We start from the raw sequence: 26,308 nt of genomic DNA, 5'->3' as shown, positions 1-26,308 counted from the left end.
TTTACTGAAGTGCTAAAACAATCCTATGAGTCATTACGATTATATCCAATTTTACAGATGGGGAAATTGAGGCACAGAGAGATTTGGGCCCCTTGACCAAGCACACACGATCAGTAAGGGGCATAGCTGCAGGCAGACCCTCCAGAACTCCAAGCCCTCTTTCTGCCCAAAGGCACTGAGCGAGGAACAAAGTTTGCTGAAGTGCAGGGAGAGGAGAGGCGTGGTCAAGCTACTCGCAGCTGAGAAGTGTGGTCAAGCAACTCACATCGCTTTGGAAGGCAACCCAGGCCGAGACCCTCTCCACGGGCTCCAGCACGACCACGCAGCAGAGGCTGTGTTCCTGCTTCATCCGCTTCATCCACACGGACACCGGAATCTTTTCCCTGCTGCAGCTCACAATGTCCACCTGCGGGCACAGATGGGCTCACGCCTGACTGCCCCCCGGCCGCCAGGCCCTCCCCGACTCCAGGGATGGGGGCATTTCAGACTTCTGCTCACCTGCCCTACGTTTTGGAAACTAACCAAAGTACAATTAAGGTTTCCGACACCTGACCTTATGCTCTGAGTGAACGTTCTATCAGAAGAGTAGATTTATTTTTCATCCTCAGCTTCATGGTAATATAGCAAGGAAAAAATAGCAGTATCCTTTATTTCTTAAAGAAAGAGACACCAGTACAAGCTGACTATCTTAAATTTCTTCTTCCTAGTAGTCAGTCTCTTGGACGGATGATTTTTTTGGATGTGGTTGATCCTACCTAACTTCTCTAGTGCCTGAAGCTCAGGGCTCACCATCTAACCCGTCAACGTGCCGGTTGGAGGCATCATACGGGAACATCAGAGCTCCAGGGCGGCCTTTCCGGTCCCACCAGCCCCTCCAACAAACACCAGACAAACTGGAGATTTGGAAGCGAAGACAATAAAATTATGTCACTGACATGGCACCCTGCAGGTCTGCAAAATGCTAGTCAAGCTTCCTCCTTCATCAAGCAGCACCAGGGATACCTGTGTCACCCTTCACGCCAGGCCAGCAGCAACATTGTTTCTGTTCCCGGGACGCCTCCCGCCCGCCACCACTGCAACACACCAATGCTGAGGGGGCACTAGCGCCTACAGTGACCAGTGACAGCAGGCCCCCAGCGCACACTCCAGGCGGGCAGCCCTCCGAGGGGCCTGCACTCACCACTGTGCCGAACACAACGGCAGCGCGCCCATCGGCCTCCACGCACTCCTCACTGAGGGCTTCCACCACATCGGAATCTGGCTTCAGGAAGAACTGCGTGAGCTTCTGGCCGATCAGGTTGTGGCTGCTGTACCCCAGGAGCTGGCAGGCTTTGTCATTGGCAACCAGGATCTGAGGGTGGCAGGGAGGAGACAGCACAAGCATCACCTAGAGCACTCCTCGAATTCCTGATAATAGCCAAGAGAAGGCGGCGCGGGCACCCACCGGGGGTGGCCCAGAGACCCATCCTCCTCTGACGTCCTACTGTCGGTGGGCTCACAACCCTGATGCCCTTGGGTCCTCCGGAGTCTCAACCACGTGGAAACAAGAACGTCCACCAGTCAGTGCATCAGACGGTGTCCAGACTGGAACCACGTGTCCTTCACCCACCGAGAGGGGCACACCATGTCATTGGGACTGAGGAAGAGATGGGGATCTATACCACTCTTCTTGCCCATCTAACAATTTCAGCTATTTGTGTATAAATGTGCATTATGCAAAGACATTTAATTCAAACACTGAATATCCCTTCTTATTTTAGTTGAGCCAACACTTTAGCAAGCACGAGTAAATGACGTGCTTCATCCCTCTCCTTGAATCTCTCTCTTGAGGAGAGGCTTCAGTTTGTTTTGCCTGATTCATATTTAGGTCTCCAAATTCATATCTATTTTGCTACAATAGGCAAAACCAGACGTTTTTCTAATTGCACTTAAAACACACAAATTCCTGTCTGAGGTTACAGGTTGAAGGCACGGACCCCAAACCCACAGCCGGGTCACAAACCGAACCAAATACCTGCGTAGTCTTGGCGTCCACAGTGAAGACGGCCTTGTTCGGGTTGCACACGGGGGCTGGGAGCAGGGGCACAGACCACCCTGAGGGCAAGCCGCGCAGCAGGGAGCAGCAGGACGTGCTGCCCAGGGACCCGGCCAGGTCCGCCTGCTCAGGCGTGGCTGGGCAGTGCAGTTTGCTGGTGCAAATATTTTGGGCAGCCAACGATGACAAACAGTAGGAGCTCCATCTGTCTTCTGGAAAGAAAAGGAAAGGAAGCTTTAGACTTCACATGGCTGCCAGCTCGGGTGAAACACAAAGCACACAGCCCCTGCACCCATCTCCTACAAAGAATCCAAGGATTAAATGAACTGCAGAGTTGACTCTCTAATCATGCGTCTGAACAGTCCCCAGAGTCCCCCTACACAACCACCAGGCACCTCGCAGCCACACAGAGCCATGTCCCATCAGAAGCACAAAGGATCCAAGCTCAACATTTATTTCTGTGTAAGGAACACTCCGGATCCTCCCGCCCACCCTCCAAGGGGTTCTCTTGCAAACATCCCCTTTCTCCTCTGTCCCTCATTCTGAGACCCAGAGCCCCTCCAGCTACTGCCCCATCACTTGTTCCTGGACAATCTCACAAAGTCAAGAGCTACCTGCTGTCTCCACTCCCCCTCCCTCCATTCTCCCTTCTCATTCACCCATCAGGTTCACTCCCCACCACTCCAGAAAATCTGCTCTCAGCAACATCTCCAGTGGCTCCCAAGATGCTCAACCCCGTGGTCAATCCTCAGGCCTCACCCTACTCCACCCTCAGCAGCACTGGGCCCGGAGGGCCGCTCCCCACCTCCCAAACCACCTGCCCTGGGCAGAGTACCTTCTCCCTCCACCTTCCTGACCTCTCACCACTGTGGGACCCCAGACTCCGCCTCAGAACCTCCACTCCATCCCAGCTGCTCCTTGGTGGCTTTACATACACTTCACACAGAAATGTGCTGATGGCCCCACTCTTACACCCCTAGCCCTGACCCCTTTCCTGGGCTCCAGCTACCTGCTCCCCATCTTTCCTGTCTCAGTAAATGTCAACTCCATCCTTGTAGCAGCTCAAAAACGGGCCAAACAAACATGACTCATCCCTCCTTCCCCGCTGGGTCCTTTGTAGAGGAGTCGACTTTCTCAGTTCGTGACCTCACCCTGACGTTCTCTGAGGCTGGAAACTGCACAGCCATCTGCCCCCTGGCCCTCCTCTTCCCAGGCAGCCAATCCCAAGCCTGGCTTGACCCCTCCTTGTGCCTAAGGACAGGCAGAGTGACACCAGCTCTGCCTCTTCTCCCCTTGCAGCCACCACAACAACCTGTCTGTGGGCCAGTGCCCCCAGTCGAAAGGCGGCTGCCCACCTGCCTCTCAGACCTGCCCGGTCCCTCCCTGCAGCATCTCTGGCCCTCCTCACAAAAACCAGCATATGCCGCCCTCTGAACACACCCAGCCCTGCCGTCCCCTATGCCGGGGAGCTCAGCTCCAACCCTCCTCCTCCTCTGTCAGCCACTCCTCTCCTGAGCCCCTTTCCTCCAGCTCCAGGCCACCTCTTCACTGTTCCAGGTCCACCCAACTTCAAGCAGGCACCTGCTGTCTCCTCGAGCATCCCCCTCAGACGACAAGCCCCTCAAAGGCAGAGTGATGCTCTCTTCCTCACTGTGTCTGGGCTCTGGAGGCACCGACGGACTTGGAGAAGGAAGTGAACGGGGGCACGGGGGGCAGTGGGTGCCCCACAGTTCTCAGCCTACCCCTGGGGGCCCCACAGCCCACATTGTGAGGTTGGCTGCCCACGGGCCTGTCTAATTTGGCTGTGTCTGGGAGAAATGCATCAGCCTGCAGTGTAGTCAGTAAATATTTACTGAACCAAATTAGCAAAGCTATATTTCACTTGTCACGCAGCCTAGCCCAGGACGGTGTCCTCACATACTCTGAACGAAGAAATAACGTTTTGCTCTAATTTGACCCTGAAACGTGGAGGCAAATTCCAACTGCTGCCTGAAAGGGAGAGTTTCATGCCTAAGAATCAGCAGAACAAATGCAGCAGGAAAGGGTCCTGCTGGCGTCGTCCGCCAGCATGCACCGGGCACCCAAACGCCTTTCCTCTGCAAGAGCAGAATGACAGAATAACTGAACAGAGCCAAGAGCGACTCTGCACTTCCATTTTCAAGGCTGATGCCCACAATGATCAGAAGGGTGGTTACCTGAGAGCGCCATCCTACTCTGGCAGAGTTTCGAAAGCCCATTCCTTCTGCTCAGATGTCTGCGGGCCGAGGACAAGGACTTGTTGGGCTCGGAGGCAGTGGTCTGCGCAGAGGGGCTCTCTGTGGGCGCTGGCAAGGAGGAGCTCCCACATAGGGACCTCTGGTTCTCTTCAAAGGCCGCGGAGCCTCCGTCCTCCATCTGGAGACGGTGGGCCAGTGGGACAATCGTCAATTAGAAAATAAAGTGAACCTGATCAACGTCTGCAATGCAAGAACATAAAGGCAGTTTAACCAACTAATTCTTCGCAAGGCTGAGTTAAGCTCAGCCCCAAAGGACTCACTGCCAGCCTGGGTGGGAACCCAAAAAACAGCTTCGTACCAAAGTCGTGCTAAAAGAAGAAGCTCATTGAGTGAAATGCATAGGAAGGGATGGGAAAGAGAAAAGGAAAAACAGGAATAAAACAGGGCAGAAAGGATGGGGGCTGCAGGTCCACACGAACTGAAAATGCTCGCAGGTTAAGAAGAACGTTACCAACGGCACAAGAACCCGCCAGCGTGGGAGGGTCTGCTTGGCCCCCTCGGCCCCAGCTTTCCCCAAATCCTGTGGCTCCAACCGGCTGCACCCAGAATCACCCATGAAACTTCCAACAAAATAGAAACACAAGGCCAAGGCTGAGAATCTGGAGATGGGCTGGCACCAGATGTTTGTGTTTTTGTTTTTAACTTTTTATTTTTGGATACTTGTAGATTCTCACAGAGATATAAGAAAAAATACAGAAAAAACCCACGTGTCCATCACCAAGTTTCCTCCCTGGTGACATCTTGCACAGCTGCAGGACAGAGCCACTGCCTGAAGGCTCAGGCCGGGGCCCTGAGCAAGTGAAGCATCCAAGGGGCCAGGACGACGTGCCCACCCAGACAAAGACATTGCTAGAAAAGGAAACTACAGACCAATAACTCTTACAAACATGGATGTAAAAATCCCCAAGAAAATATTAGCAAATCCATCAAGTAATATGCAAAAAGGATAAAACACTACAACCAACTAGGGCTTGTCACAGGAATGAAAGGCTGGTTTAAGATTTGCAGGTCAATTGGCGTAAGCCACCATATCAACAGGCCAAAGAAGAAAAATCACACAATCATACCAAAGGATGCAGAAAAAGCATTTGACAAAATCCAACACCGCTTCATGAGAAAAACTCTCAACAATTAGGAATGGAGGAGACCTTCCCCCACCTGACAAAGAGCACACAGGAGAAACCTACACCTGACCACACACCTGACAGTGAAAGTCTGCAGGCTTCCTTCTGAGGTCAGGAGCAGGGCAAGGAAGTCCCTTGAGCCTCTTCAATTCAGCACTGTCCTGGAGGTCTCTGCCAGCACACAAAGGCAAGAAAAAGAAATCAAAGGCATACATACGGGGAAGGAGGGCATAAAGCTGTCTCGATTCACAGAAGACATGACCATAAACAGAGAAAATCCTAAGGATTCACAAGAAGACTCACAACCTGATTTTCTGAAAAGGGCGTGGAGGGTAAAGCTTGCAAACAGACACTTCACCAAAGAAGATGTACAAGTCTCAAAGGAGCGCACGAGAAAATGTCCACCGTCACTAGTCATCAGGCAAAGGCAAAGTAAACCCACTATGGGCTATCATCACACAACTGCTAGGCTGGTTAAAATTAAAAAGAATGGAAATACGAAGTGTTAGTAAGGATGGGGAGCAGCTGGAACTCTTGTATACTACTGGTGGCAATATACAATGGGACATACACCCACTGTGGAAAGCAGTTTGCCAGTTAGGACACAGTAATTGCACTCCGAGGTATCTACCCAAGGGAAGGGAAAGCGCATGACCATAGACTTCTACACAAATGTTGACACCAGCTTTATTCTTTTTATTTTTTTTTAAGACATTTATTCTTTCGTCCTTTTTTTTTTTTTTTAAAGATTTTATTTTTTTCCTTTTTTTTTTCTCCCCAAAGCCCCCCGGTACATAGTTGTGTATTCTTTGTTGTGGGTTCTTCTACTTGTGGCATGTGGGACGCCGCCTTAGCGTGGCTTGACCAGCAGTGCCATGTCCGCGCCCAGGACTCGAACTAATGAAACACTGGGCCGTCTGCAGCGGAGCGTGCGAACTTAACCACTCGGCCACGGGGCCAGCCCCTCACCACCAGCTTTATTCTTAATAGCCCCACACTGGAAACAGTCCAAATGTCCATCAAGAGGAGAATAAGCAAAGTGAAGCACATCCACACTAAGGAATCCTGCTCAGCAATAAAAACGAATGAACTGGTGACACAAACAATGGCATGGATGAATCTCAGAATCGTTAGGCTGGGGGACAGCAGCCAGACACAGAACACCACATCTTGTAGGATTCCACTGACATGAAGCACTAGAAAAGACAAACCTGATCTATAGGGAGGACAGAAAGCAGAGCAGTGGTTGTCTGGGGCCAGTGGTGGGGAGAGCAAGGGGATTGACCAAGGAAGAGCATGAACGAATTTCTTCGAGTAACTTAGGAAGTGTTCCATGACTCGGCTGTGGTTGTGACTGCAGAAACATGTCTCAACCGTCAAAGAACTAGGTACTTAACGTCACTACATCTTATTGTATGTAAATTACATCTCAATAAAGTTAACTTTTAATGTCGATGGATGGGTAAAACGAGCAGGTGGTCACAGCTGAAAAGAAAACTAGCGATTTGGAAGATATATTTGAATAACTCAGAATGCAACACAGAGAAACAAGAACATAAAAATATGAGAGAGAAGTTAAGACACAAAGACTGGGACAATCTAACACCTAACTGCAGAGAGAATAGAGAGGAGGAAACATTTGAAGAGATAAGAGTGAATGATCTTCAATAACAAAGAAATAAATCCACAGATCCAGGCCCCTGTGAGGGCACTCAGACTACCAGATGTGAAATTCAAGATGAAACCATAGTTATTGGGTTGGGGTTTCTGGGCAGGAATAATAGAACTGATCAAAGGAACAAATGGGAGCCCAGCAAAAGGGCTGTGCATGTACGAACACTTGATATAGGACTGAGGGAATATTACTTATCCCTGAAGAAATATGGACTATTCACATTCATATGAAGGTGCTGGGACAACTCACTGTCCAGATGGGAAACAAAGAAAACAGAGCTATCAACACACCATCTGCGAAAATCAAAACACCAAACTTTTAGAAGAAAACTAGAAAGACTTTCTGTAAGATTTTGAGTGGGGAAATTATTGGGTGTTGGTTTTTTTGGTTTTTTTTTTTTTAGGAAGATTAGCCTTGAGCTAACATCCAGGTCCATCTTCCTCTACTTTATATGTGGGACACCTGCCACAGCATGGCTTGATAAGCAGTGCATAGGTCCGCACCCAGGATCCATGCCTGCGAACCCTGGGGCCTCCAAAGCGGAGTGCATGAATCTAACCACTGCACCACTGGGCCACCCCAGGAAAGCTTTTTTTTTTTAACCAAGCAAAGGAACTTCTGGGAAAGTACTCCTTGCTCTTATGGCTGAACTTCTGGAAGCAACCACCTTTCTCCCAATAGAACAAAAGCTAGGAAGCAAATAGCTCCAATTGCTCCCACTGCTGGTGTACACCAGGAGCAGAACCAGCCTCAGGATAAAGCCAACAGAGTGAACAGCAGAGCAGAAAATGGCGAGGGTGTAATTTTGAGCCACTGGGTGAAACCTGCCTTCTTCTGAACTTCAGGTTTGGAGGCTCTTTACTCACCCTCAGAGCCATTCTGAGACTTCATCTGTTTCTTGCATCAAGGCATCCTAAAGAATACCCAGGATGATGGTGGTAAGCAAAGGGCACCAACCAGATCCCAAAAGTCACCAAAGGCTTTGTGGAAGAGGCATCAGCAGAGCTGAGCCGGGCAAAGTGAGTGAAGAAGCCTTCCAAGCAGTGGCACCTTAAGGCAAAGACTCCCACAGTGCCCTCGGGGAGCAGTCAGTACACAGGAGAGTAAGTGGAGGGGGCCCACTGAGTTCTGGTAGAACTCCCAGGGCCGCCTATTCCTGCCCAAGCAGTCTGGGTTTTATCCCAAAGATTGACTTTAAGGGTTCTACACTTGGAAGTAACATGACCAGATATGCATTTTGCAAGACCACTCCAGGGGCAAGGCGGGGGCAGGGTTTACAGTAATCCAGGCAAATTATGAGGCCTTAAATTAAAGCAATGGCAGAAAGATGGAGAGGGGAGCCCAGAAGAGAAAAATCGACATCGAGTTGACACAGAAGTACTGGGTGATGAGATGTGGAAGGTAAGAAAGGAAAAGGCATCAAGACCACATCCCAAGTTTTCAGCTCAGGCCGTTTTCTGGGAAAAGGAAAACCGGTGAAGAGGAGATTAAGGATAAAGCCCAGGGATGCATGGGACATCCAAGTGGGGATGTCAGGAAGCAGTGGACATGCACACTGCGGCTCAAGCATTCACCCACAAATATCCACTGACAAGCTCATGGATGCCAGGCACATCCTGGAGCTCACCTCCTGGGAGGAGGATGGACACTACTAAGTAAACAAAACTCACAGTTAACCTTAGGCGAGAGGACCGAGTGCGGGTGGGTTAGGCCGAGGCGGGGCGTTGCGGCGGTAGGCGCAGTGCAGCCCCGGGGCCCGCAGGGTGCGGCGCCGGCCGGGACAAACGGCCGAGACGGCGCGGGCCACCATCTGGCCAGGGCTGCAGGAGGGGACGCGGGTAGCGCAGGGGCACAGAGCTCGTGTTGGGCTCGTCCGAGGGCCGCGCCAGGGACGGGCCGAGGCACCCCGCGGAGCCCAGATCGCCTCTCTCCAGTAGGCTTCTCACCTGGGGCGGCAAGGGTCACCCGGCCACGCTCGCTTCTCCCCGCCGGCAAAGAGCTGATCCTCGCCCGTAGCCCCACTGACCAATCGCAGAGCGACTTGCGCCAATTGACATGCGCCACGAGCCAACCAATGGTGCCTGTGGGCGGGACTCAGCGAGCCGGAGCTGAGAAGCCCGCGCTAACGGTTGCTAGGGACGCACCGGACTCCCCCTACGGCGCCTCGGAGGAGCCGAAAGAGACGGCGCCTCCGCCCCCCAGGTCGGGCGGACGCAGTTTCCTCCGGTCTCGGGTTTGAGAAGGGTGAGCAGCGCGGAGCTCGCCTGGAGGCGAGGGGCACGGGGCTGCTCCCTCACGGGCCATGCTTGTCCGCGGGGCCGAGGGCCGGTGGAGGCTGCGGCGCCCTTAGTGGGCTGGGTCGGCATCCCGGGCCCTGACCGGCTCTCTGGGCACCTGCAGGCACTGCCGGCCCCCTGCCCTGGTCCCAGCACGAGCGCGGGCGCCCTGCGCTGAGCATTAACGGAGGCGGCCCCTGCGCTCGGGCTGGATCCGCGCGAGGACGCCGGGACAAGGCCGACCCGTCGTACAGACACGGCCCGGAGGCCGGCACTTGGCAGCCCCATGCCGAGACCGCCTGGCCGTGCCCCTCTAGAGCCCAGAGCATCTCCCAGACTCCTCTCCGCTCGCCTGCAGGTTCGGCTCCAAGCGTGCGGCTCCGACTGCCCCGCCTTCCTCCCTGCTTCTCGCCACCAGATGCCTCTGGGAGCTCTCAAATTACCTGCCCCCGAGGAGGTGAGACTGGCGGTGCGGGGGGCTGAGGGCGGGCGCGGCCTCGCGCACGGACTTCAACTCCCAGGAAGCGCTGGGGCCGCGCAGGCGCGTCTGGGGTCAGCCCCCCCACCCCCCCCGCGCTGGGATTCCGTTGGCTGGGTCAGCCCTGAGTTGGGAGCCCTGATTGGCTGAGGGGCCTGAGGCGACAGATTCCGGAAAGGGGAAGAGCAGCCAATATGGCGGAGGAGCGCGGCGGGGGCCAGCAACAGTCGCAGGAGATGATGGAGGGTGAGCGGCCCCGCGGGGCGACGGCCGAAGGGCCCGGCGGGCGGAGGGCGGCGGCCCGCACCGGCCTTGCCCGAGAGAAACGGGGTGTGCCGCCTCTGGCCGCGGCCGGACCCCGCCGCGCGGCCCCCTGACAGCTGCCTGCCGGCTCGGCGGGGCGGGGGCGGCCCAGGACCCGGGCACTCCGCGCCCAGGGGGCAGCGGCCGGGAAGACGCGGGCGGCCCGGGAGGCGCCGGACTCAGGGCAGAGGGAGGGGCGAGCGGCGGCGCGGGTAGGTGGGAGTGGCGACGCGGTGGTCCCGCGGCCCCCGCGCCCACCGGCGGGTGGGGGCCTCGCACCGAACCCCTCCGCCTGATCCGCGGGTCGGTCCCTGGGCGGCTGACGAGGACACCGAGGCGCAGGGCGCCGTGGGGCCCCCCCACGTCGGCTCGTTGGGGAACGTGGCGGAGTGGAGAAGGGCCCTCTCAATGTGGGGAAGGGGTGACAAGGAGCCCAGAGGTTGAGTCGTAGAAGGGCGGGTGCCTGTTTTCATAGCTACCATAGTTCCCGAAAGATTGAATTCAACCTTTTCGCTTTGTTGAAAAAAAATTATATGTATACTATATGCATGTAATTATATACACACATGCACGCTCTCACCCCGCGATGGAGAGTCAGTCATGTCTTTGAGTGTTTATGTTATGTTTTGAGCTTTTGGCTCCTCTGGTTTCAAGGTGGGTACAGAGCTCCAGAAGAGCAGCCACTGTCTGATGTGTAAAGTGCTAGGGAAGAAAGATGCAGAACGGGGTTGGGCAGGGGGGCCTAAGGAAGAGCTGGCATTTGGGGAGTAATGGCTGTGCAACCAAAGCCAGCTCCCAGCTGAACCTTGAAGGAAAAGTGCAGATCAGCCAGGCAGGGGATAGGGTGGGGGAAAGATCAAAAATCACTGCAGGCAAGGGGAACCACACAGAGGAAGGCAAAGGGGTGTGAAGGAAGGTGGCCTGTTTGGAGGAGAGTTTGACCAAGAGTGACAAGTCATACTGGATGAGGGCGAAGAGTGCCAGTGAGGCTGGCGAGAGATGGTCCTTGGTGGAGGGGTGTGAAGGGCATGAAGGGTCTTGGACTTTGAGATTCTTGGATCTTTTTAAATGAGGAACACCTCTTCCTATCTCCCTTCTCCCTCCGCCATCTACTCCTGCATCCTCTTCAGCTGTTTCCAAGTCTTGGTAAATGACATGCAAAACCCAGGCGTTTCTCTCTTTCCCATTCCCACCCACCCAGTTAATCGATAGGCTCTGACACCTCTACTTCCTTAATATCTGCAGATCTTCAATGCCTCTTCCATTCCCACTGCCAATACCTTGAGCCAGCCCATTGTCCCCAGTGCCCCAGAGTCACCTTATATGCTGATCTGCTGTCCCCTACACCCCCTGCTGCCCTCATGATAGTGCCCCAGGTTTCACTTTGGCTGCCCTTTGTGAGCTAAGGCCTCCCACCCAGAGCTCAGCAGCACCAGCCCATTGCCCAGTAGAACTTGCTTTCCCTTAGCCTTGACCATGGAGCACCTCGTGCCTGGTGATAACTAATATATTAAGTGTCAACTGCATGTCCTGCACATGCTGTCTCCTTTTGTGCCTTTTCTAATTGAAGCCTGCCAGCGACTCTGAGATATAGGTACTATACTAGCTCCCTTCTACAGATGAGGAGACTGAGGCTTGGAAAAGGAAATAGCCTGCCAAAGCATTGTCTCTAGAGGCAAGGTGCAAACTCAGGAGACGCCACTGATGTTCCAGAAATTTTTGGAGTCTAAGATCAGATTCTCTGTAATGGAGAATAGATTAGACAGAGCCAGACAAGCCACAGAGAGACCAGTTAGGAGGCTGAGCGGAGCCCAGGCCATAGGTAATGAGCTGCTGAGCCAAGGCAGTTGCCGGGACGGGGAAGAAGGAATGGGGATGGTTTGGGAGATGCATTTCACGGGGACTTGTTTTGTCCAGCAGTCCTTTTCTGACTGCTATTTAGCTAGGCCCAGCGGGAGATAAAAGATGAACTAGAACTTCCTTCCTCTCAAAGAGCACACCCCTTGTAGGTAGACTAGTCAGGAAGGAGGGTGCTTTCCGTGTGGTTGATAGTTCCGAGTAGTTTGTTAGTGCTTCAGGTCTTCGAGACACACTGCCAAAAGAGGTCATGAAACAAGTTAGGAAAAAGGAAAAGTATTTGGCTATCTTGCTAAAGAATTTTTACCAGTCTGCCACATTTAATCGTTGCCTTATTTATAAATTCAAAGAATAATTGTTTACCAGCTTTTCAAAGCTTAGAGCTGGTATCTCTGTGTCCTGACAATTAGCATCAGTGACCTTTACATGGGGCATTTAGTACTATTGGCTGTCTTCTCCTTTTTTATTAGAGCTCCCCCCTGCCCACAGTCTGATTTGAGTTAGTCTTGATTTCTTTCAGAACGTGGGCCTCTGAACTGGGCTGGTTTTCTTGGCCAAATGGATAGTGGAGCATGGATGAAGGTATGTGGCGGAAGGGTACAATGGTCCCCTTACGTGGATATCCAGGCCAAAAGTGAGCGCACAGGAGGTGCTTCCCTGTGTGTTTAAACACAGATGACCCAGGGCTTTCAGAACACCTGGTAATTCTTGAGTTCCTGAGGGCAGGAATAGTATGTTACTCACCTTTGTACCTGTGTGGCCTCCCTGCTTTGCCCCCTTCCCCCCCAGTTCTCCCCACCACTGTACACCTCAGATGGTGCCCGGGATGTGGAAGACACTCAAATGTTCGTTGAACTGAATTCAACAAACGTTTTTGAATGAAGTCTTTTTGACTTCAACTGGACGTCAGTGTGTTACATGTTCCTCAGAGAGTCACATAAAGTGGATGTGAATTCTTACTGATGTGTGTGGGTTCAGTTGACAGGCGGGTCGAATCTGAAGAATCGGGCGATGAAGAAGGGAAGAAGCAGAGCAGTGGTCTAGTGGCAGACCTCAGTGAGCACAGCCTGAAGGATGGAGAGGAGCCAGGGGACGAGGACCCAGAAGGTACCAGGCCGAGTTAACCTGAAACTCGCTCAGGGGGAGGGTGGCCGAGTTACACATGATCTGCCCAAGGTTGGGGGGGCGGGCCGTCAGGCCTGGGGAGGACTGCTGTGTGAGCCTGGGCTTATTAGGCTAACTAGGGATCTGCTGATGCCAGGTTAGAGGCCCTCCCTGGCCTGGGGGCTGTGGGCTTGTCCTCTGGGAGCAGCACACCCTCGGAGGCACTCCCAGAGCAAGCTGACTCATCTACGGCGCTTGGAGGCAGGATGCAGTTTTTTCTAATCCCACTGAAGGCAAATACTACTGCTAATGATGTTGGTACTGGTGTGTCGTCTGGGACAGAACCAGAAAATTGTTTTATTAACCATATATTCAGAAATCAAGATTTGAAATAAGCATTGTGGCTGACTGCTATGCTTTTATTTCCTACCATAGTAATATAAACTAATTTCAGAATAGTGCTTCTAGTGTCTTACAGAAGTCATTTCTGAGTCCTGCTTCACTATATTTGTAGGCCTGAGGGTTGATTTAAATTGCCTAGATGTTAGGAAAATTGTTTTATGTAGAAGATACCCCAATAGCTTCCTATTGTTTTACTAACAACAACAAAATGAATTTAGGGATGAGAAGAGTAAGTTCTCGGCCCATAGTGGTGGTTTTTCACCCTCCCCAACCATGATCTAAACCTTTTTTCCTTGTTTGCTTAGAAAATAAATTTACATTGAAAAGAATGTGAGAAACCGTAAGAACAGACAGAAAGATGTCCAAGAGATATTAAGTGAAAAAAGCAAATTGCTGAACAAGATGCATGTTAAAATCTTATTTTTATTTTAAAAGTAATAATTTGTAGTTTTACCTGCTAAAGAGAGAACAACACATCAAACTGTTGTTGAGGGCCTCTGAACAGTGGTTTTAGAAGGTCTTGTACTTTCTGCATTTTTTAGATTTATACGCAATGTATGGATTTTTGAGGTATTAATAATCATGCATTACCCCTATGATAATAAAAACAAGTTTATAAAAAACAAAACTAATTTTTAGACTAACGTTGTGCTCTCTGTGCCAGTGAAGATGATTGGTAACCATGGTAACCTAATTTTAAGGCAAAAGGCGATTACCACAAAAGTACCAGTCACATTTACTTTGGAACTTCGAGTCGATGTTCTGGAAGTGCCGTGGGTGGAATAAGTACATCGGAGTGATGGGTGGAAGCTCTCATTACTGCCTAACTGAGTCACAGGAAGGCCCAGGGGTGGGAGCATCACCTGCCCTCACATCTGAGCACCTGGCACCTCTGGAAGTCTGGAGAGTTGACAGAGCCCTGTCGTGGCCTTTCTGTCCCTGGGTCATGAGCACAGGCTTGCTACAACTCGCCCAAGTGTGCACGGCCGCAAAGTAGAACAGCTGGACTTGAACCTGGCTTGTGTAAATGCAGCGTTCTTTCCTCCAGACTACTAGCTAATTAGAAATTCTCTGGGAATATGCATTTTTAAGTCCTTAGAGAAACCAGTACTTGCTCCTGCCTGTATTTATTTAAGTCTTAGGTTCAAATAAAACAAATTCAAACATGTCAGCTGCTACCATTCACTTATTTTCTCTAACTTATTTTTTAAAAAGATCAATAAATGATACATTTGGAAAGATGTTCTAGGCTAGCAACTTTGTGTTAGAGGTTAAGCTGACATTTCCAGGGGCCTGTCCTGAACTGGATGTGTTACAAGCAGAAGCCCTTTAAGCCATGTGACCACATGTCCTGAGGAGCCAGGCCCAGCTTCCACCTGCTAGCCCAGCATAGCTATCTGCAGTGCCCTCTTTTACTCTCATAGTGGCCTGACTGTGATGCTACTTGACCTGGGGACCCTGCCTTCATTGTAGTGCCTCTTTCATTTCGACTTCTGAGTTCTTGGACATTGAATTTGTGCTGTCTTTTGGGGGTGGGGGGTAATTTGGGCGTATCTCTTGGTTTTGCCTAGCTCCTTTTGTTTAATTCCAAGGTTAGTTGATATCCTATAAGGCTGTGGTTAAACTACAGTAAATGACATTTTTTTTAAACTCACCGTTGTTGTTTGTTATGGAAAGGGCATAGTGAAAAGACCGTGAGGTGAATTCAGCCGGTGTGGGGCCAGCACTTTGTTAACCTGGTCCTATGTTGGGCGCACGTCTCTGGGGCCTCTAGTAGAGGGGCCAGGCTGACCAGCACACAGGCTCCCGTCCTCAGGAGGCGCATCAGCGTGAGGTCCAGCATGAGGTTCTGCAAGCCGCTGCAGTGCAGAATCAATGCAGTTTTGCTGTAGGGAAGAGGCAGCAGTAGGAGCCAGGCAAAACGGTGACAGTAACGACCAGCTCACAGGAAATACAGGAGAAACAGCAGCCACACGCTCTGACCAACAGGGCAAGCTGCTAGACAGGCAGCCCCACCTCCTCAGGAGAAAATTGCAAGAGAAACTAGCGCAGTGGTGTAGCAGTTAAATTCGCACACTCTGCTTTGGCAGCCCCGAGTTTGCAGGTTTGAATTCTGGGTGTGGATCTAGCACTGCTCGTCAACCCACTCTGTGACAGCGTCCCACATAAAATAGAGGAAGATTGGCACAGATGTTGGCTCAGCAACAATCTTCCTAAGCAAAAAGAGGAAGACTGGCAACAGATGTTAGCTCAGTGCCAGTCTTCCTGACCAAAAGAAAAAAAAAGAAAAAGAAAAAATTGCAAGAGCAAAAAGGGATTTTAGAGAAATGTCATCCAGTCCCAATATATGTCCTTATTCAGATCCTAATTAAAGTGGACTGGGGGAAGAAATCATAAGACAGTTGGTGAAGTCAAAGAATGATGGTTACTCTTAAAGTGTTTAATCCTTGTAGACATGTATACTTCAATAGGTCCACGTGGAATGAAAGGGGCGGCTGCTAATTTGAGGCTGTTAAATCCTCAGTGAGAGTGGTTCCTGCAGCTCTACTCGGGCTCTCAGTGTCCCAGGAGACTGAGGCCCCGTGCTCAGGGTCGAGGGTCCTCTGCTGGCCTGAGCTCCCCGGCCTCCCGTTGAGAAGTGTGTTTAAATTATTCAGCAGGGCTCCCTGATCCTCTCTGTTGAGCTGGGCTTCATTCTGTTTTGGTCTTTGCAGCAAGAAGCATTTGTAGATGCCAGGCCACTTTCCAAAGCAGTAAAAGGCACATCCTAGAACATCTGATATGCCCAGCACGATCCATATTCCACAGACAAGAAGGGACAGACTGTGGGAGGGTGGACTGCTGCCACTTACATGGCTCTGGCGTCACCAGGAGGCGGTGGCAGGCAGCTCCCTGGCCCCTGACAGGGCTCATCTGAGGCTCATTCGGCCAACAGCTTTCTGCCAACAGCTTCAGAATACATTTCCTTTCAGGGGAAGTTCAGTGGCACAGATGGAAGTTTGGAGACCTCTGCCAGCAGCTGAATTCAGGAAATTCAGAGTGCTTAAAAGGTGACCATGTTGGAACAGGGTGTCAACCCTGCCACACCATCCACATCCTCCATGTATCACCTGCTGGTTTCTTTTCTGCATTCAAGCTAGCTCTGTGAGCCAGGCAGCCCAAGTCACGGCTCTCCACCCACGCCACGGCTGCTGCTTCCTGGAGACAGTGGGGATCTGAATGGACTTTTTTCTTCTCATTTTTTCAGAAGGACAAGAGCTGCCTGTGGATATGGAAACCATTAACCTGGATAAAGATGCAGAGGTAATGCTGCCTGCTCAGCCCAGCCTCAGGGTGTGGTGACGGACCACTCTGACCGTCAGGGTATCTTTTACGAAGGTGCCAGATTAGTAAGTGATTTCCCTAGAAGAGGTCGTCTGAGCCTCCCTTGCTTAGGTCAGATTCCTTGTGGTCTTAGAGTTTGTAATGCCACTGATTGAAATCCCACTTCATTTAACCATTGAGGATTGTGTGGCAAATGAAACACCTTTGACTCATAAATTAAGTGGGTCAAATGATTATGTTGTAAACGACGGGGTCCTAACATCCCCACCATCTGAAAAGCACCGTATATTAACAATTCAGGATGTGAGGAAGACTGCCAGGAAGAGCAGACCCACCTGTTGCATAGTAACTGACCTGGGGGGGTCCTCCCCTGAGCCCGCAGCTGGCCCCAACAGTGATGTGACCGGGTGCATCTCCTCGGAGCCTAGGCTTGTGTTTTTCGATCAAGGGAGCTAAGGGTGACAGAAATGTTTTATGTATCACTAATTTGGAGGGTGAGTTTACGTGAGACTATCTATCGTAGCTAAACCGGGGAGCGTCTTACAGCTCACCTGTGTGCTGCAGACTCCACCTGGCACTGCTCACCGATCCTCTCCCTCACCCTCACTTCCACCCACCCGGCAGGCCTCCTTGTAGCTCCTGTTCCAGGAAGCAGATCTTCGGGAAGTTTCCTGTAGCTAAGCGAGATTTCTTCCTTGTTTCAGGATGTTGATCTGAATCATTATCGCATTGGAAAAATTGAAGGATTTGAGGTGCTGAAGAAAGTGAAGGTGAGAAGGACTGTGTCCTTTTATCCTGAACATGGCAGGTTTATAGAGCAGTCCGGGAGGCCAGGTGTCTCGCCTGGAGCTCAGGCATTGCATCGGACGTGCTGCAGCTCACTGTACCTCCATTCAGAGCCTGCCTGCAGTTAAGCACACACCAAACTACACAGTCCTTAACTCGCTTCAGTTCAATTTGTTTTTCAAAATTGCACCCATTGAGGTTTGCTCTGCTGCGAAACAGCACACAGGCCCAATGCCTCCCTCACCAAGTAGGTCTGCTCGGTGCAGGGCCAGCCTCCCTTTGGGTGTCTGCTCATCCTCTAAGGTCAGCACCTTTCTAGAAAACAGCAGGAGAATGAAAACCACATTCTTCACCCTGGAAGGCTTGTCCTGTGTCCTGTAACACAGCTGGTACTTGCTTGTGGCCTCCCTGTTGCCTGTGTAAACTGTCCTTTTTTCTGTCCCCCAGACTCTCTGCCTCCGTCAAAATTTAATTAAATGCATTGAGAATCTGGAGGAGTTACAGAGTCTTCGAGAGTTGGATCTTTATGACAACCAAATCAAGAAGATTGAGAATCTGGAGGCACTGACAGAGTTGGAGTGAGTCATGAGACCCAAGAAGACAAAAGGGGCCTGTCTAGTCTCCCCAGAACCAACCCCCTGCCCTGGCTCTCAGCCCCAGGAGGCCGCCTCTGCCACAGGGCCTTGCCCTGCACCTGGCTCCCATAGGTGGCGTCAGCTTGTCCGCATTTCTGACCTGCAAATAAAACCTTCGACTGGACGCTTCTGGCTGCTCCACTCAGGGTTTCTGACATAATGTCTTCCCTCAACACAGTCCTGTGAACCTGGGCGGGTGTCAGGGGCCCTGTAGGCTGCTCCCTGCCTCCCTGGGCGGCCGCAAGATCCTGCTCCTGGGTGGGTGGGTCCTCTGGGTGTGAATGCCGCCTCTAAGTTACATTCTGAGTTCTATGTGACCTCTGCTCATTAAAACATGTTTTGCTTGTTCCCAGAATTTTAGATATTTCTTTTAATCTGCTGAGAAACATTGAAGGAATTGACAAGCTGACACGACTGAAAAAGCTCTTCTTGGTCAACAATAAAATCAATAAAATTGAGAACATAAGCAACTTACGTCAACTGCAGATGCTGGAGCTGGGGTCCAACCGCATCCGGGTAGGTGCAGGCACACAGCCAGCAGCATGGCCTCTCAGGAAGAGGCAGCAGTGTGGACTAAATGCAGTGGGTGCAGGATGTTTGGTTGGCTGTGTTTTTCATGTGGTGTGATTTTTTTTTTCTCAAGAACAGAGAAATGTTTTTTTTTTAAGAAGAAAATGCTAACTGGAGGCCTGTATTAATAAGAACGTGTGCCCAAACGCAGTGGTCTGCCCTTTCTTTTGCATGTAGATTTCATTTGCTCTCCATCCAAATCATGACCTAACTCTTTGCACAACCTCCCAGTACATCCTGCCAGAGGTGAGCTGGTCAGCCCCAGCACTCTGTTTCTGAATGTGCTGGTTGTGTCTGTGAGCCTGTCTGAGATGGAAGTGTCCCGAGCACAGCATGTTGTGGTGGTCTGATCTCCACACCAGCGGCCGTAGGAAGCAGCTCACGTCTTGCTGCTTGATTGGCCCATCCTCCCCAGATGCCTGCATCCTCTGGAACGAGCCCACGGCAGCATTAGGTCTGCCATTTACCATGTTCTGTCCAACCTCTGAGGGCGTTGGGCAGAGACTCTTGGGAAGCAGTTGGAGTTCCATAGAAGCAGATGGAGGCCTGTACCCTGCTGACTTTCAACCACTGGGAAGAGCCCTGGGAGGGGCCACAGGAGGACTGACATTGGGGGTAGAGCTGCCATCAAAGAGGGAGGGTCATCACAATAGGGATGCGGACATCCGCTGGCCAGATGACCACTCGACGCCCACCTGGCACCACAGTGAAGCCATGGCACCAAGCCTAGTGCTTCTCACTGGCCTTGCTGAGCAGCTGAGAGCAGGTATTTCTGAGCACTTGCCCCTCCTTCCGGCTTTTGGAAGTTTACAGCACGCTGCGGTGAGTCTGGCTTGGCCATTGAGAGCTGGGCAGGATGCAAACCAAGGAGCGTTGGTTCTGGCACAAGGGCCTCTCGTGACAGTTGCTAGTGGTAACATGGCCACAAATAGCAAAGCAGCATATTTAAAACTAAAGAGTGGCCAGATGTTGTCATTTATCAAGTATCTCTCTATGGAATCTTCTGGGAAAAAGGTGGTTCATCACAAATTAATGCAAGTGACAGCAGTTAAGGGTGCCCTCCCCCTGAATCTTCATCCTCTTAGACACCCACCCCCCTGAGCCAAGTCCTGCTGTGATGGGCAAGACGAGATGCACTTTCTGCTGAAAATGTTAATAAGTGACGTGTTCTAAGAGAGCAGTGAGCTCGGAGGAGAAGTGGAACTGAGGTCTAGTCAGTAAGCACTCGTTAAACCGCCTGCTCTGCACAAGGCCTGTGGGGTTACAGTTGAATCGAGGGGCACAGGATCATAGCAAGGAGGGGCAAGTAGGGAGGCTCACAGAAACTGAGGGAGGGGGAGAGCCATGGGATGCGGGCACTCTGCTCCCAGGAGTCCTGAGTGGCATCCCTGGGCCAGAGCTTCCAGCATCTCTCATCTGTGAAGACCTGGGATCTTGGGAATGCATTTTAACAAGCACTGTAGAAGAGCACAATAATGTGTCCACTCAGAACCGTAGAACTGGGTGGGACTTGAGAAGTCCACTCGTCTCTGGGTCTTCAAACTGTGTTCCCTTGAACTTCGGAGCTCTGTGAAAAGTTGGCTTTTGGAGTGAGCCCAAGAGACAAGGCCTTGGACCCTCTACCTTTTCTGTTTTTTCCTTACTGTACTTTTAAGTGAGATTTCATTGGAAAAATTTTCAGAGCGGAAAAGTAATTTGCCCGACATCTCAGGGCTGAAATCCAGGTAGCTTTGTCTCCTTGCCCAGTCACCTTTCCTTTCCCTGCTGTAGCTGCTTGGCCACACAGTGCTAACTGCTGCTCTGTCCTTTTCACAGGCAATTGAAAATATCGACACATTAACCAATCTGGAAAGTTTGTTTTTGGGGAAAAACAAGATCACTAAACTTCAGAACCTGGATGCACTTACCAACCTGACAGTCCTCAGCATGCAGGTATCAGCCCGCCTGCACTTCCCATCCTGCTGAGTCCAGCTGCGGCCAGAGCTGCTAAACCCACTGTGGTTTTTATCTTTCACCGTGTCCGTAACCAGTACTTCTTTTCACCATCAGTGAGCAAAAAATGAGCCATGAAAACGTTAGATTTCACACACTTAAACATGCATACACATGTCGAACTAAACTTCCGTTCGTTCAAGGTCGCGTTCCTTTCCTAATGAAAGTCCTAGGTGGTTTTCAGCCAGAGCAGCTGCTTCAGAAGGTTCAGTCTGTTCTAAGTTCACCCGAAGCGTCTGGCTCGATGGTAGGAGCAGTTCCTTCCGTGTCTGTACAGGGAGCAGAGCCCCTGTGTCTGGGGTTGGGAAGCACCTGAGGATGCCGGGGCTTATGTCATCTTTTTTGTCAGAAGCAAATTAGTGGAATCAGACCCTCCAGGGGAAATGTGAGAGGGTGTTCTGGGGACAGGGCCTGGGTGTGGCAGGTCCCACAAAACCACTCATGCCTTCTGTAAAGTAGATATTCTGCAGATGTCTTTAAAAAAGAGGGCATTATATTTTAATTTGAGTTAAATATATACTGGAAGAAATGAGAATTTACTTTAAAGTATTCAGTGATTTTGACCTCTTTTAATTACTGTAAATTAATTGAGCTAGACCTTCCCCAAGTACATCTAAAAAAGAGTGAGTTCTTTGCATAAAAGCCTTCAAGTCTCACGCATGAATTTTAGCCCAGTACAACAGACTCAAAATGTTGATCTTCTTTTTCTCTCTACACAAGTCCCATTCTGGCATGCTTTAAATGGAGTGTCCTATTGTTAGGACTCTACAAGATAAGAAACCTCATTTCCTAAAAGCCATTTATTTCCCACCCTCTACGCTGTTCTGACAGCTCTTGGCTCTCCTTCTTGTAGAGCAACCGGCTGACCAAGATCGAGGGTCTGCAGAACCTGGTGAATCTGCGAGAGCTGTACCTCAGCCACAATGGCATTGAAGTCATCGAGGGCCTGGAGAACAATGTAAGACCTCTTAGTCTGTCCATCTGTCTGGGGTGGTGTGGGCGCTGGGCACTGGGCAGCAGGCAGCTGGCTGACCAGCACATACCGGCCTCCGGGGCTGGTCTTAAGTAGACTCATTGCCTCTAGAGGTTTATCGTAGAGACTTTCCAATCCTGAAAACTAAGTGATCCCTCCTCAAGCTGGGAAATGCATGACATGCATGCAGTTGTCGCTGTCCCCTTGAGCAAGCACTGAGCTGCCGCTTTATGCTATGGTCAGGTCGGTGTGTACTCTCTGTGCAGGTATTGAGAGGGGCCCCTCCTTGGACAGTGTTCACTGAACGGCCACCAGCAGCACTGTAGGCATTTGGGAAGATTCAAACAAACCCCACCTGCTCCTAGACACCCCTGTGCAGCACAAGGCCAGCAGGCATCAGCAGCTGGCCCTCTCTCCCACTTCCCGGCCAGCAGCTGCCTCAGCCCCACTTCCCAGCCCGCAGGGGCCACCGACGCTTGTCTGGCTGTCCTGAATGAGTAACATGCTCCCCTGCTCTTCGGGCTCCTGCACATTCCTTCCACCTCCTCCTTCCTGCTTTTCACCAGCCCTAGCAGGACCAGGGCACCCTGCTCTCACTCAGCACAGGACAGCCTTAGGTGTGCTGAGCCCCAGGCTGCCACTGAGGCCCCTGCCCTCCTCAGCTGCCCACAGGTGAACCTGCTTTTCCTCAGTGCAGTATTCATCACAAATAAGATATTTTTTCTCATTCCATTTTGCTGGGGTTATTTTTTTCTGTTTTATTTACTTGCTGGCAAATGTAAGCAAATTGGGCACTTCTATTACTGTAAACACAGAGTTTCAATCTTCGTAGAGACTCTTTCGGCCTTTGTGCCTCAGCTCCTGGGCACCATTAGTGATGTTTGGACAGGAGAAGCACATTTTGAATTTCATTTCACCAACATCTGCATAAAATTTTGGACAAGTTAGAATTCACCTGTGATAAATTTAGTCACCTTCCTCTGCCTCAAAGTCAAATCAAGGGTTTACAAAACTAGCCTCTAAACTAGGGGCTCACACAGGCAGTGCAGAATGGCAGGTCGAGGCACAGTTCTGAAAGGTGGGACTGTACAGAGGCCATGGGACCAGAGCTGGGCAGGTATGCACACAGGACGCTCAACAGAGAACAGTGGGTCCCCTGCTCCCCAGCCTCCCTATACAAAGGCCCTGCAGTCAGCACTGAGTATCCACCCATGAGAGGGGGGTGTCTGCAACATGGTCCAAATGAGCAGCAAGTCCCCAGGCAAATGGGAAAGAAGTGAGAATTTAGAATTTTCCCGATAGGAGTGCTGCGCTGCCAGAGGGCTGGGTTGAACACCAGACCATTCTTGGCCCTCTGAAACAAAACAGGAAAACGGCAGCTGCGGCTTTAAAGGTGATGCTGTTACTGTAGTGTTTGTCATGCAACAGACAGCCTTTCCTCTGGGATCTTTATTCAACTAGAGATCAAATATTCACCTATACTTTTTTCTAAGTTTTATCTCTTAATTTATCTGGAATTTATTTTTGCGGTGGGAGGTAAGGAAGTAATTGCAGTGTTTTCCCACATGACAAATCCAGTGTCCTGACACCACAAAGGAGCCCTGTCCCCGACACCGCAGTGTCCCCCTGCCCTGGGGTTTGCTCCCCATGTGCTGGCTCTTCCCGGGCGTCTGGCAGCGCTCCTGTGGCAGCCCCTCACTGGGGTGATGGCTGTGTTTTGGGTGTCGGAATCCCTGGGGTGCTTACTGTCCCCATCCTGTTCCATGCTTTTTTTTAAGTAATTCTTACTGATTTGCTTTTGAATGAGCTTTCAAAATGTAGTCCAGCTCCCCAGAAAACGGGGAGACGCTGCTGAGCGTGTGACCGAATCCCTGTGCTCAGAGGTTCAAGACCGTCCTGGTGGCCAGATGCCCTAGTGCTGAGCCTTTGCGCTGGGACTGCATGAAGATCAATCCTGCTGTGAGTGTCAGACCCCTTTAGCTTTGCCCATTTCTGCACTTGCACACCGGATGACACCAAGCACCGCAGAACGGGAGTCAGGAGCTGGACGGAGCTGTGGTCATGGACCCGGCCTGTCCCTGCCCACTGCCCACCGTGCGTCCTTGGGCTGCCCAGAGGCTCCTCTTCTGCAGAGTTCTGCTGAGTCTCTGTTTTCTCTGAAACCCCTGACCTCCTGCAGACAGGACCCTCCTGGCACACTGCAGGCACTCGGCAGTCTGAGCAGACGTGGTGGGCCCAACAGAGGCCGATTGAAGGAGCTCCTCGTCTGCATGCCCACGCCCAGCTCGCGCAGGACGTGGGGCAGTCCTGTGTGGCTTCCTGAACAGTGACCCGGCCAGTGCTCATGGCTATGGGATGCTGGGTGTGAGGCGATGGGGACTGGGCCTTCAGGGAGTCAGAGCCCAGGGCCAGGGCGCTTCTGAATCAGCAGAGCTGCTCGCTGCGTGCTTTTCTGTGTGTTTGTGGTTTTTGTTTTATTTTACTGAGATATTTTTTAACTTTCCCTTAAACCTTGGGAGGGTTTGGAATCAGAATCCCAGGAATGCAGCAGGAAATGTATGGAGAGAACCTCGATCAGAAATCAGAGAGGAAGGAAATGAACTTTTATCAGGGCTGTCAGCCAACTTCTAAGTGCAGCCCTTTGATTTCAGAAAAACTTACCAGTTGGTTTGATTAAACATACTTCAGCAGGCAATGCTAGCTTTAACAGACTGCATTTTCTCCACAATTTTACTCCTCTGTTACATCTTAAAACTCTGTGGACTTTGAAAAGGTGTTACTCAGGCTTAGCCGATGTGTATTGGCAAGTTAGTATCTGCTGGGCATTTTTAGAACAGAGGATCAGGGCGCATAAGCCAAACACGCAGTGTTGTCTCTGCATGAAAGCACGCTGCTCACCCCTCAGCGGGCACCCAGTGTGCCCCAGGCACTGTCCTCAGGAGGGCCGAGTGCCTCTGTGCGCTCCTCCATCAGCTCTCGGTTCCAGGTCGGCACCAGAGCTGCTCTCCCTCAGCGCCCAGGCTTTCCTCTCTGCCCCTTCCTCTTGGTGGCCTCTTCCTAGAAGGGCCTCCTCCAGGAGTGCAGGCTTGGGACTGACAGCACCAACCTGCCACCTCCACTTGTCCCTGGCAGTTTCTTACTTACTCCACCCAAGCCCCAGTTTCCTCATCCATAAATGAGGAAAGAAATACTGTTTTAAGGATTACTTGGTATTGTACATTTCCTTGAGATCAGCACTAAGTAAACATTGCTACAATTGTTACCCCTTCTCAAAGCCCATCTCGGATGCTGCAGGCAGCCCCTCAGCCCCCCAGAGCCCCAGGCCTCCCTCTGCTTTGAGGCACATGTTACTCTGCTCTTCTCAGAACCTGGCATCTCACTCGGGTCCTTGTGCACTGGGATCTGGGACCAGGGCTTGGAGTCTTCCAGAATCAGGTTCAAATCCCAGTGATGATGAGATGAGGTGGTTGTGAGGATTCTGTCCGTAAACAAAACCAGAGTCTGTCCAGGGTGGGCTACAGGAAGTGGGCAGGTGTCACTGTCCGTTAGATGCTTCTGTTCTATGAGGGCAGAGAGGGTGGCTCACCCCGCAGCTCTGAGCTCAGCACCTGACACTGTGTGTGTGGCCACACAATCACTGTTGAACTGAGGTAATCCTGGAAAAATTTTATTTCCTTATTTTAGAACAAACTCACGATGTTGGACATTGCATCAAATAGAATCAAAAAGATTGAAAACATCAGCCATCTAACAGAGCTACAGGAATTCTGGGTAAGTTTACGCACTGGATTGATGACACTCCAACTAACCTGATCCTGCAGAGTCAAATGTCATGTGCATGAAAGCAAGGGGCTCCGGCCCTGTGAGCCTTGGGACAGAATGGAATTGGGGTGGGCACTACTGTAGGAGTTTGGTGTGCTGTTATTCTTGGCCTTGCAGCATCAGCGTTACTGGGCAGCCTGTTAAAAACACAGCATCTCGGGCCCCACTGTGCCCAGATGCAGACCGAATCAAAGTCAGCATTTTAACAAGATCCTGGGTGATTGTGGTACGCGTGAAAGGGTGATAAGCCTGATCTGTACGTGGCGAGGCCCCAGAATTGCCATGTGACTGCAGGTTTCCAAACCCAGCCCAGGGGCCAGTGCATTCAGCGCAGATATGTTGCACCACCACAGAAGGAAGTGTGGGTGGGTGTCCACAGTCAGTCATCCTGGAATTGGCCTTGTGTTTGTCTCATGGGCAGGGGTGTCGTTTTCGGGAGGAGTACTGCAGAGCCAGTAGGAGGAGAACCAGCGTGTAAGAAGTCTTAAGACTCCTCAAAAGGGGTTGCACAGTGATCACTGAGTCGAGGTCCTCAGTGTCAGAATCCCTTAGGGCATTCTCATGAGGGTGCTGCCTGTCCCCGAGCTCGTGGCCCCTGCAGGGATCATTGCACACGCTTCACCCTGTGACGCTGTGAAGTGAACGTTGTCCCCAATGCATTCACTCTGATCCAAGA

At 51.3% G+C, this 26,308-nt stretch overlaps 2 protein-coding genes across 5 annotated transcripts in view; one reads left to right on the top strand and one right to left on the bottom strand.

Annotated features, from left to right (window-relative positions):
- PASK (PAS domain containing serine/threonine kinase) overlaps positions 1 to 9,906 on the bottom strand; it is a 36,907-nt gene extending 27,001 nt beyond the window's left edge. The window contains 6 exon segments of the mRNA XM_046642915.1: positions 266 to 406; positions 1,181 to 1,351; positions 2,015 to 2,247; positions 4,231 to 4,429; positions 5,513 to 5,606; positions 9,830 to 9,906. Of these exon segments, the coding sequence (XP_046498871.1) occupies positions 266 to 406; positions 1,181 to 1,351; positions 2,015 to 2,247; positions 4,231 to 4,429 (744 nt within the window). The 5' untranslated portion in view covers positions 5,513 to 5,606; positions 9,830 to 9,906.
- PPP1R7 (protein phosphatase 1 regulatory subunit 7) overlaps positions 9,380 to 26,308 on the top strand; it is a 30,514-nt gene continuing 13,585 nt past the window's right edge. The window contains exons 1-10 of one of the 4 annotated variants that reach the window (XM_046642918.1): positions 9,380 to 9,843; positions 12,545 to 12,606; positions 13,003 to 13,131; positions 16,778 to 16,833; positions 17,559 to 17,624; positions 18,088 to 18,218; positions 18,629 to 18,791; positions 20,661 to 20,777; positions 21,691 to 21,795; positions 25,495 to 25,581. In XM_046642918.1, coding sequence (XP_046498874.1) covers positions 12,597 to 12,606; positions 13,003 to 13,131; positions 16,778 to 16,833; positions 17,559 to 17,624; positions 18,088 to 18,218; positions 18,629 to 18,791; positions 20,661 to 20,777; positions 21,691 to 21,795; positions 25,495 to 25,581 — 864 coding nt within the window. In that variant the 5' untranslated portion in view covers positions 9,380 to 9,843; positions 12,545 to 12,596. Of the gene's footprint in view, positions 9,844 to 10,003; positions 10,111 to 12,544; positions 12,607 to 13,002; positions 13,132 to 16,777; positions 16,834 to 17,558; positions 17,625 to 18,087; positions 18,219 to 18,628; positions 18,792 to 20,660; positions 20,778 to 21,690; positions 21,796 to 25,494; positions 25,582 to 26,308 lie in introns of those variants that run through there. The other 3 variants (XM_046642917.1, XM_046642916.1, XM_046642919.1) reach the window with 3 other exon arrangements.

This window comes from Equus quagga, chromosome 17, assembly GCF_021613505.1.
Source record: "Equus quagga isolate Etosha38 chromosome 17, UCLA_HA_Equagga_1.0, whole genome shotgun sequence".
NCBI lineage: Eukaryota > Metazoa > Chordata > Mammalia > Perissodactyla > Equidae > Equus > Equus quagga.
Note: the sequence above shows the minus strand (reverse complement) of the source record. Positions and strands in the feature narration are given on the sequence as shown.